Genomic DNA, 12389 nt, shown 5'->3' with positions numbered 1-12389 from the left:
CCGTGTATCTGTGGAAATACTGAAACCTGGTGCTGTAGTTTATTTTGCATTTTGGAGCTGGCTCTGTCTCAACATTGCATTGTTCAGTCGTACAAAACACGTACTTTGAGACAACCTCATAAAAGGTTCTATTTTGAGCCTTCATACTCATCAGGCAGTGATTAAGGAGTAAGTAAGTCATTGCTAAATTAGTTGCCAATGTCAATCAAACAATTACAGTACAAAAACAATTGTGTATAATTATTATTATTTTTTTCCCATGGGCTGTAATAAACTCCTGGCAAAAACTTGTTTTTAAGGATAAATAAGAAAAAGAGATTATCCGGCAAGCTTCTTTATAGAATGTTCAGCATTTTTCATGGATTTATTTTCCTTTTTGAGAAACTCCATCTCTCTGTGTGCTATCGGCTCTCCTGCTGCAGGACGTCAAGGAGAGACCATTTCATGTCTGTACAGTCAAGAATATTGAACAACATCTCACACAAACCAAGAAGTAGATGGTTATCCTTCGTTTCTTCTTTTGTTTTTACTTGTAATCACTCACAAACGCTTGATTTATCTTGATTTACTTTCCTGTTATTGGCAATTGGGGCTAATGAGATCCCATTCATGTTATCATCATTATTTCATTATTATTATGCATTGTGCATTTAAGTCAGATGACAGAGGGCAAGAGCCACAACACCAAGGTCAAACAGCATATTTACGAACCACAGAGGAAGATGTTGTCGGTCATATGCTACAATCCGGTTAAACAAGTCACCTTCCTGTTCTTAAAAGAACATTTGAAGGAAATCTGATGCTTTAATTTTCAGCCTATAATCTGAATCCGGAAATATTTGCAGTTTGACATGGTAGATGACAAACTAAACGATCCCCTCAAGTCAGAAACAGTTATCAAATATCGGTGAGAATATTCTCTAACCTAGCAAATGAAATCTGTGTTAATAAACATGTAGCACGTTTAATAGGCACATGCTGTACGTAATGATCTGTTTGAGTTGCTCCTTGCTATTTAAGACTAAAAGCGCACTAAGCAAACAAAACATAACTCGCCCTTTTTCCCCAGCAAGAAGAATCAAGAAAGGCCTGCAGACGTGATGATACAGAGATTAGGTGTCTAAAATGATGACTCAGCCCTTCAGGAAAAGAAACTCCCTATGACTAAATGTACGTTACTTCAACTCCTCACACCCAAAAACTGAACGCAGCCGAAAAATCTCTTTCTTCATGTTTCGTTTTAACTCGCTTTCTTACGATGTTGCACACTTATTAAAGTTACACGGTGTTGTTGTGAGATATCACAATCACACTAATTTCCTTTTCATGTACCAAAATAATGAAGTACTTTATTAAACTGACACTGGGGATCTCATTTCCTGCTCCTATACTCATTAATTCTGCCAAAATTCAAATATGATATAAAGTACCGATAAGAAGAATGTCAGAGGTTATTTTCTAATTAAGTGACACATAATAGGAGATATGTAATTGCTTGTTGATTTTTCTGAAGATATTTGATTTCGTTTGTTGTCATCACGTAAAACAAAGCAGTATAGTCTTTCTGTCATGCATTGGATTATTTCTTTTTTTTTATCGTTTTTGTAGGCTGTTAGGAGTTAAACCTGTTTGTGTGTTGCCTGAGCTCTGAGGTTGAGAATGTTGCAATGTTTATTTATTTAGTCCTTGTTAGTTGTAGTTCCAGTAGTCACTACTTAAGTTCAGTTGACTACTTTTCCAGTGTTGGTCATTTTGACAGTCAGACTCATAAAGGATGAGTGATTTAAATGACCATTTTTTTAATCTGCTCCCTTTGTATCACTTAGCTCTCAAAGTCATGCGAATGCTACCAGCAGTTGTCACACCCCCGACTTCCCTGAGAAGGACGTGAAAGTAACGGATAATTAACATAAACGCCAACGGTTGTTGCTGCACCACATTTGTCGGTAATCGAGTTTTGCTCCCGCCTTACTGATTGCTATAACTTTGCAGTGATTGAGATGTTTGTTGGACTTCACTTGAGTAATCAGTAGATGATTTCTCAAGCCAATTAGTAAAGCAACACAATTGATATCGGACCTGACAAATGCTTGAGGGCTTATCGTTGATAGTCTCGAAGACTGAAATCCAAATAGGGAAACAAACATTCCTACAAGAACATTGGAGTCTTAAAGGGACTTTTTGACTCTTGTCATTTGGAACATGAGAAGCCATTGGAATACGCAACATATTATTCAACAGGCTTGTGTGTGATTGAATAACCAAAAGACATCCATCTGACCTCCTGGTGCGTCGGGCCCTGAAGGGAGTACTTGCTCACAATCTTGGGTAATTGAAGCGCCACACATACACACACGCACACACACACATGCACACACAGCCCTGATGCAGGAATGCAGAGGTTACCCAATTGGACAATTTCTCAAGAGGCTTTTTCAGTGCTGACCCCACGAAAGTGATGTGAGCAGTCTGTTTATTGCGTCATATTCTTGTCAAGAAATACAGGCTACAAAGTTAACAACTATAAAAAAGAAGAAGAGAGATATCATTCCCAGATACAGCTTTGACCTCGGCATGTCATGCGTTTGCAACCAGAAGAGTGATGATCGCAAAAAGGCAACCTTCACCTCGGTCAAGAAATTCAAAATAATCTAAACTAAAACATCGGCATTTCCTTTTTCTCACAGCTTCATAGCACATACATCAAAGTCCTTCTGTGTCCTGTCATCGTTTTGAATCGTGCAGGGAGCTGAACTTTGCCCCTAAAAAAGAGGAGAGAGAGCAGAGGAGAGGAGGCAAGGAGGAAGAGGAGTGGCCAAAAGTTTCAAACAGGTTTACAGCTGCCTCTGAGCAAGTTTCCAAGTAAGACCGACCATTTGCATGTCAAAACTGGAACTCACACGCTCTCTCTCAGCCAGCACCCTGTCTTATCATGTTCAGACACCTCCTTGTCTCTGTGGCTTCCAGCTGGGGGACTGTATCCTCCCCAAACATTGAACACAATTACTATGCAGATGCCTGTACATGAACCTCATTGGGATATGTTTGGGAGCGCTCAAAAGGATTTTCACACTTCAGCTGTAAGTCTTATCATTCATTCTCTGAGCGATGTTTTTACTGTGACAGTCATAAATAAGATGTGCAGCTACACTCTAATTCATCTCCTTGAGCCATATAACTGTTGAATACGGTCTTAACCGCAGTATCGCACAGTAAAAAATGTTTCAACTTGATAATATTTTGATCATGAAGGTGATACTTTATGAAAAGAGACATCTTGATCTAATTTATTATGCTACACTCAAAAGCCATGGAACTGTTTTAAGAGTTGAATTTTACTTCATGATGGGAATCTTGCGCTGTCACTTTCAGTGTAACATGTTTTTTACAAGAATTTGTGATGTTCTGATGAAAAGTGAGCACACACCCACAATTTGTGACATCATAGTATTGTTTATTGGGCTGGGCCTGTGAGCCTTCCGTACGTAAGACAACCCTCACAACAAATGCCATGTTGCTATTTTTGTATTTTTTTTCCTTTTTTTTTTTTTTGGCATATGGTTTATGCAGTTTGGGGTTATCGAGTGATTTTAACAAAATTCAAAGATGTGAAAATGTTTAAACCTAATATATTTTTCTATTTAATAAATCAAAAACCATCAATTTCAATGTTAGTAAATAAACTTAATTGTTCCAAATTCAAAATGTCACAAAAAATATACTTTTTATTAACAGTAAAGGCAATCTTTAAAATCTAACATCTATTTTAACAGTCGTGTAAAAACAAAAAATATTGACAAAATACAATAAAGCACCTTTCTGGTTAAAATAACCGTTTGAACAGAAAACCATCACCTTCTACCCCCCCCCCCCCACAGAGGAGTTGTGTGTCACATTGTGAGACAGTAGGATTACTGCATTGTTAATATTCCTAAATTAATTGAATGCCATAGCTATGGCTGGAGACTGTCATTAGTTGTGAAGGGAAATGATTAGACATTATTATTATTCAAAACTTCATGCATGATTACACCTTTTCAAACATTTGAGCTAAATAGAATTTACTTGCTTAATTGTGTCCATTGTCCCTGACTGACTCTCTTCTGGGGTGCACCTCATTAAGAAACCCTGACAGCATTATTAACTCGATTCCCCTGTTGACAACCACATTATCAAAGCATTGTTGAAACGTTCTTTGCTGTATTCAGTATGCATGGTGTCATTCATCGATTCAACATGACCTTGAATTAAGGGTCTTGTTATTTAAAGCCATCACTTTGGCCATACGGGCTGGGCCCTCCGTGTATGTCACCTGGTGAACAGGTTCCAATTTGTCTTAATGGTTAGGGAGTTTCTGTGAGTCACATTTTCAACCCACAGACAGAGCGTCAGCACTTACCACAATAGAAGTGTTTGATGACAAATGTTCACACTGTTCCGTTTGCTTAACTATTACTGAAAATACTACAAACATTAAATAAGAGATTTTGTTATTTCTATACGAGTGCGTGCACAACGAACATAATGATGTCAGCGACTTTTATCTAACTTTCACATCACTTGCCCAAATTTCCGGTTTTATTCCTTGGGAATTTTAAAACCATCAAGTCACTTTGTTTGTTTTCTGAAAGCTGTAATTACAGCATGATTACAGGCTGGATGTGTTTACACTTGGATCACAAACAGAATAGTTAAGAGAGAAAAATCAGCTTTTTGCTCAGAAATACCATGGGCAATAATATGTATCCTAAAAAAATAATCTTATGATGTGAAAACACAACCAAACAAAAAAACAAATCAAAATGATTCTGCATAAATTGTGATTACATTTCCCACTGGATAATTCATGCGGTTTCACGGATTAAAACTCCACCAAAAAGTTCCCGTCTGCATATATTACTATACTTCTTCTCCCTGATCTTGTATCTTTTTTTGTATGCAACAGTTACAAGGGAAGATGACTGGAACAATGGAGTCGGCCCAATTTTCTTCGCTGTCATCCTTGAGAGGAGAGCACGCAACAGGGGATTGCATGCAAGCCCACTATAAGGAGTCATATCGTCTGGCCATTGATTGCCTGTTAAGCAAGGGCAGAGAAAGTTACGCAGAGTTTCTCAAAGAAGAACGCATCGGAAATTTCCTGTCTGAGGAGGAGCTTGTCTTCATCACATCAAACGCCAAAGAGCTCCCACCTCAGAACCACGAGGAGGAAATTAATAGCCCCACGGACAGCCAATCATCGTCCGGCACATATTGGCCCGTCCACTCGGACGTGGACGCTCCCGCTTTGGAATTGGGATGGCCTGAGATCATGCATGAAAAACTGCAGACCAATATAGATCTCCTCTATCATCCCCCAAGACCCAACAGTCCCACCATTAAAGAAGTGATTCTAAAGAACATCCGGGATGCAAGACAGGTAAAACAAGCTGCACTGTTGGACCATTTTATATAATTCTGTTCAATGTGCCACGCTCATCCTGGGGCTCTGAGGGCAGCGCTATCCTCACACCTCCAGCATACAGTGACGGGGAGTGTCTGCTGACATGTTCATGGCCCAAATCCAGTTTGACAACTCTCATAAAGAGTGTGGGAACATGCAGTTACTACTACTACATTAACTGCTCTGCACAATGACAACGACTCACAAATGGTTGCTAATTTGTAGTCTGTTGCACATAGCTACACCCATTTTTGACTCACAAAACCTGGCAGGAAAACAAATTAGTTCTTTTGTTTCTTCTTGATTACATTCATGAAGGTTTGTTTTATCAGGGGGAAACAGAGGGGCAACAATTGCCACGTGGGAGGAAACAGATGGAATGATCTAGGAATGGACATCATGTGCAAAGAAAATCCCTTCAGATGAAAGAAATAGCTAAATAAATGTATTACAATATTTTCTCATGTGAAAATAAGCTGGTCTTTCAAATTTGACACACTGACGACCATAATCGAATGCTTGGAAAATATTGCCAAGTATGTAAAACGAAACTTCAAAACCATACCAAAATCAAACCATTTTTGCCACTCTCAGATGAAGCAGGCGTGTCTGCTAAATGCGCTGAAACCACGCTGTGCTCAACTGCCAATCATGTGCCCCTGATATGCCTGGAAAATGGATGCTACTTTGTCCAGCATCATATTACATGTAACCACATGTTTGAGCTGGAAAAATACACTAATTAAAGCCTTGGGTGGCTGCAATATCTCCCACCGAGAGTTGCTTTTCCTTGCTGCAACAACGAGGCGCTCTAAAGTAGCCATGGGAAGCCCACATCCACATGCTGGCTAGAATGGATTTCTGTCAACAGGAATTGAAATAATTGCACACACAACACTGTGGGGTGAGCGCAGAGGCCATGGTGATTTTAATCACTTCCTCCATGTGGCTTCAAACCTTTTTTTGTGCAGGGAACTTGTTAAATGAGTGATGTTTACGTGCCTTGCTATTGGATACTATTTCTGTTGGCCATACCAGTAGCAGTGGTGGATAAATGGCCTCGGATGTTGTCTTTGGTGTCTATACATGTCAAAATTTGTCTATATAAGGAGAGATAATTGCAGCTACAGGAAATAAATATATATTTGAAGGTCCATGAGAAGTCTATGTGACATATGGGCGTTATGCGCAGATATGTGTGAATATTTATTTATTCACTTTATCATTGCAGGTTATTGCCATTGTGATGGATATGTTTACTGATGTCGATATCTTGAAAGAAACTGTTGACGCCTCTACACGAGGAGTTCCCGTCTATGTGCTTTTGGATGATTTCCACTTGAAACATTTCCTTACAGCAGCTGAGAATCAAGATGTAAAACTTCAACACCTCAGAGTAAGTGATTCTGCAAACATACTTGCAATGTTATTTTCACTCATTATCTTGCCTTCCTTGATTTGAATTCAGTCCTTGCCAAGTGCCAGGGCTGTTTGTGTGTGACCTTGTCATTTGTGCTGCTTAACCTCTCGGCCAGTGCTTTTGCCATTATCTTCATGTGCCCTCAAGGATGTCCCATTAAAACATAGTCAGACACATATGCAGGCTTCTTTGATATGTTTTGAAAAAAAAAAAAGGCTTATTATAGATCATCAATACAACACTGAAAAGAGTAACAATAATTACAGCACATTACTAGAATAAAGTCTTAATTTTAAGAGAATGAAGTCAGAATGTGATGGGAGTGACATCATAATAGGTTGAGAAAAAAAGCATGACATTAGAGTTTGAAATTCGTAATTTTATGAGTATGTATATTTTACCCTCGGCATCACACAAAATAATCAAAATGTATGAGATTACAGTTGTTATCTTGCAAAGAGAGTACTGTAGAGTCTCTGCATATTAAGTGTGTTAACGCAGGCAGTCTCATAAAACCTGCGTGGCGTACTACTTTGGTTCTTGTATAACGATAATATAGACAGATATCACAAATAAAATTGTTATAGACGGGCACTGCCACGCATTAATAGGTTATGGATAATTTTTTTTGTTTTGTTTTACAAACCTCCCCCAAATGTTAGGTTGTTTGTAGACAGGACAGTTTTAAGGTGATTCTTTTTTACAGTGAGGCAATTTTTTGTTGGTGTTGATATAAATGACCTGCACGGTTGGCACATTGTTGCGATGAAAATAAATGTTTCCCCCATTCTTTCATTCAGAGCTACAAACTCCCCCGAAATGCATTTTGCCCCTAAATTTTCAGACAGTGCAAGTAAATGTTTGTCTACTCGTACATACAATTTTTTTTTAAAAATGATTTGTTTCTTGCTGATAATCATTACTCCGGATTTTATGACATATTTTATTTTTTTTAAATAAACATTAATATAAATATTTTATGATAGAAAATGGATGGATAGATGGACATATTTTCAACCCTTTTCTTGTTTCTGCTACTGTATTTGAAGGCCCAGCTCAAGCTGAAGAAAAATATGACCTCAGCCTCCCAGTGCACTTTTGATGATTAGGTTGTTTTTCTTTTTTTAACATACATCAGACCGCACTTGTCAATAAGAACTTGTTCTTAATTGTTTGCCTGGTTAAATAAAGGTTAAATAAAATAAATACGTAAAAAATAAAATTACTCGCGCTAATTATTATTATAAATGCTCGACCTTGATCCTGAACACATTGTTTCATGCACTTTTGTCAGACTTGAAACACTTCCATATGGTTGCCCCCTATCTTCCAGCCACATACAGACACGTCATCAGGGATTTGAGGCACTATGAAAGGAAGAGAGATAAGAGAGAATGTCAGTCATTGGCCATGTGGGACATGAAGGACATGAGACTATTTTCACCAACAAAATCCTCTCACTTATGCTAATGGGCTTCATTTGGTCTGATTTCAAAACATCTTTCTCATCTAGGGACTGAACACTTTTTGTTGTAGCATCGTAAACACAAGAGATAGAAAAAGCAAAACATTCTTTTGGCCTCAAAATTCTTAACGAGCAAGGTTTCACAGAACATCAAGTAAAATGAAAAAATTCCAAGCTTTGTTTCCTCCAAGCTTATGTTTGGAATCCAATCACACTTGACGCTCTGGTTGAAGTGAAGGAGCGAGTGTCATCAGTGGTACACTTTTGTATTTTTACATTTTGCATTTCTACAATTCAACAGCGTTTTCCTATGCTAATCAGTGACAATTCAAACTGAGTCTTTATCTTTTCTTTTCCCACAGAACATGAAAGTGCGCACCGTGAAAGGTGAAGATTATCTGAGCCGGACAGGGAGTAAATTTCATGGCGCAATGGAGCAAAAGTTTATTTTGGTTGACTGTCATACAGTGATTTACGGCTCCTACAGGTGAATAAAAACGCTTCATGTCACGCTGATTTCTGCTTTGTCTTCGGTATGAAGCAATTCGATGGCTTTTAGTGTGAATAGCAAAAATAAAATTAGACGGATAGTTAATAACAGTTTTTCCCATTTATGTTGCATTTAAGTGATTGTATAACATGTCTCACAGAATGTCTTCCGCAAAGTTGAGCAGTGAATAGAAAACAAAAAATGCTCAGGAATAGCAGGGATGTGTAGTGTTTGAACTCTACCTGTACATAAAGTATTTAATAATGTAGTAGCAGGTCTTGCCACATTTCAAGTTAAATTATTCATTATTGCCATGCCCAGTTTTGCCATACTGTCTATATGTGAACAAAATTAGATACATTTCTGTTATATAAAGTAGCACCATAGGTAATGTTATTAATTTGAGTTAAATAGCATTTACAGTATTTTTGCTATGTCAATACAATGTAATGATTGATTGCAAACAAAATGTTGAATTAACTCTCACAGAACTGTAGTATAACTGTAATTTATTTTTAAAACCTATTTTGTGTTTATTTTACTGAAGGTTTTCTCAATAACACTTTACCCATTGTCTCACTGATAATAGCAATAACGATGATATTAGTGACAATCATAAAACCAAATATTATCCACAAGACTGAACCTGCAGCCTGAACTTTTGCTGCAAGATACTATTTCTCAACATTCATGGATGAATCATGTTTTGTTTGTTTGCAGATTCACTTGGTCATGCGCAAAGCTCAATTTGAGCATGGTGCAGGTTATAACAGGCCATCTGGTGAAGACTTATGATGAGGAATTTAGAACACTGTACGCGAGGTCGACAGTGCCAGCTGAATTGTGCCAACCAGATCCTTCTCTCCCTTCTAATGGCTCCCACACACTGCTCGGCTGGCCAAAATATTCCCCTCATTCCTTGATCGATCGGCGCGACCAGTTAAGGCACACGTTGGACTCCGTCTACCGCAAGACATGTGAAAGGAATCTGTACACACGAGACTGCAATGATAATCACTTTGTGCCTTTGATTGATCATGACATAGGTTTGCAGAACCACATGTCCAAATTTGAGTCTGCAGCGTCAATAAACTACTTAAAAAGGCACAGCTATGCTGGGGAAAGACATGATGGATATGTCCCCCAGAATGTCAGAACCAGAGCGAGCAACTGGAATATTTGCCGGGAGACAGGAATCGGGAAAAACAACTATCCGCCGGATAATAATTATTTAGTGCCGCAGATGTACAGAAGCCAACAGCTTCGTCAGTCATACAACGGCAATGACAAACAAATCCTGTCCATGCAGCAAAACATGCCAACGTTGGAAAAAACATCAAAGTCATTCATGCGTACATGGAGGATCGAGTCCTACCTTCAAAAACCTGACATGCCTTTTAATGAGCCGTCTGACTATTTGGACCAGTTTGAGCCGTCCAACAGCTTCATGCAGGGAAGGATGCGGTCTCTTGTTTATAGGCCCGCCATACCGGAGCAATTGGAGTCTAACTCACAAATCAACAGCACGCCCTCTTTTGGTAGCAGCTCATCTGGACTTCACAACCCTTTACGCTACTCTTCAATGCAGTGGAATCCACCAGTAGCATCTGAAAGCAACAGAATAAACAATGAAGATTTCATACTAAAGAGAAAAAGCCAGCAAATTATGGATGATTACAACAGTGGCAAGAACTCCTACCCATCTGCATACGCCAGCTTAGGTCGAGTCAAGCGTGGGCCGCTCGCTACAAATCCAGATGTGTGCTCTGACAGTTGGCACAAAAGGCACAGCGTGGCTGATCCCAGATCCAACTCAACATACACACAGGACTCCTCAGGTGGCATGTATGGAGCTTTCACGAGGATGCAAATGGACAGAGGCTCCGCTGCATTCAACGCAAAGCACAGTGGATATGGGTCAAATCTCAATGAGGATCAGCGATCTGTATCTCATTATGATGTCAAGAGCGTGATTGACACAAATAGCCCCTGCAGTTCCATTTGGCGGGATCCTACTTCCAGAAGTCTATCTGCCTCAACCCTGGGTGTAGACGACAGGGATTTGGCTACTAAATCCAGCAGATTGGCCTCGCAGCATTTCATAAAGAAGAGTACCAAGAAAATAAAGTCCTTTTTGAACATACCGGGAAGGAAGGAAGACCAAGTCGAAAGTGTGGGAACGCCAAGCGTGACCTCAGATGATAGCACGGACACGATCAAAGCCGAGGACGAAGTTCCGGTCAAACATCACCATAGCAACACATCTCTTGGGCATCGGCAGAGCGAAGTGGCTGATGTGAAGTATTCCAGCCCAAGATTCAAAACGGAGGATCATCAGCACACACCTCAGCTGTCTTCCTCTGAAACAACATCGCACAGTAAGCTCGGCGTCGGCGACAAAAAGGCTGTCCCAGACGTCGACATACCGGGTTGGAGTAAAGACAGAAAACTTGACAATCGCCTTTATAGCAGATTTGAACCTTTTTGTTCAATTCAGAAGAAACAATCCTCGTACTCCCCAAATAACTCTCTGGAGAAAACAAAAAACCCACCGAGTGATCACAACTTTGCCCGTCTTGGGAGAGGCCATCATGAAAATAAGCTTGAGAAATTCTTTCATCGAGTGGGCAACCTCATTCACAAGACTAAGTAGGGTAGGCGGCACTGTCTGGAAAAAGACAGATGAATTGGCATCTTGCAAAAGAGCAAGATGCACTTCTTATTCTGTTTTGACTATTTCCCAAGTACTATTGGTCTCAAGCTTCTACAGGTTCAAAAGTACATTTTTCAATCATTCCCAAACTTGGTGGACATGGACCACAAAACCATTTTGATATAGTACTCTGCATTAATGAGCACACCTGACGAATGTATAAAAAAAAGAAAATTGAATTGCCTTTCAGAACCACCATTTTTAAGAACAAAGAAAAACTCACTGGGAAAAATGTATTGGATTAACACACAGTACAAATTTCCCTTTGCTACCTAAACATAATGCCAAAGCCATCATATTCTGATTTACAATTACTTAAATTGAAGTAATTGTATCTTAACACACGACATCATGACGCTTTGAGTTACTCAGTTTTATTTGTACAGTCGGTCTTTACCACTTTGTTTACATTGGATATGTTTCCAGCCAACTGTTTACAGTTTTGTTGTGCACTTATTTTTGTACTACAAATGTATCCGCTGAAATGTATTTGATATGAAATGTAGCAGATACCTAAACATAAAACGCACAAACTTGAATCATGGCTTTTAAGCAATCTTATGCAAATCACTCACTGCTGTATAGGCATTAAGTACGGGTTGTGTCAGAATTTCATAACCATTGCAAATAGGAAAGATTTATGAAAATACCAAAGCATTCAAGATGAAGCCAATGCAATAATGAAAAGCCGGTCACCATCTTCACGGTTGTATGAATTGTAGCTGTAGAAATAAATTCTTCCTTATATGTTTGTTTGCTGCTTTGCATTAAAAAGAAAGAGAAAAATATATGTAAAGTTCATGCATACATGAGGAGTGCCTACTCTTGACTTCATTCTTTTGCTCAAGGAGACGTGTA

General features: G+C 39.0%; 1 protein-coding gene across 1 annotated transcript; it reads left to right on the top strand.

Moving 5' to 3' along the window:
- The first annotated feature begins 2842 nt into the window (after positions 1-2842).
- Positions 2843-12343, top strand: fam83b (family with sequence similarity 83 member B). The gene is made up of 5 exons (XM_061284648.1): positions 2843-3080; positions 4946-5419; positions 6675-6839; positions 8691-8815; positions 9539-12343. Exons 1-5 carry the CDS (start codon positions 3009-3011, stop codon positions 11469-11471), a joined length of 2769 nt encoding a protein of 922 aa, XP_061140632.1. The 5' UTR covers positions 2843-3008; the 3' UTR covers positions 11472-12343.
- The last annotated feature ends 46 nt before the right edge of the window (positions 12344-12389 follow it).

This window comes from Syngnathus typhle, linkage group LG8, assembly GCF_033458585.1.
Source record: "Syngnathus typhle isolate RoL2023-S1 ecotype Sweden linkage group LG8, RoL_Styp_1.0, whole genome shotgun sequence".
In the NCBI taxonomy this organism is placed as follows: Eukaryota; Metazoa; Chordata; class Actinopteri; order Syngnathiformes; family Syngnathidae; genus Syngnathus; species Syngnathus typhle.
Note: the sequence above shows the minus strand (reverse complement) of the source record. Positions and strands in the feature narration are given on the sequence as shown.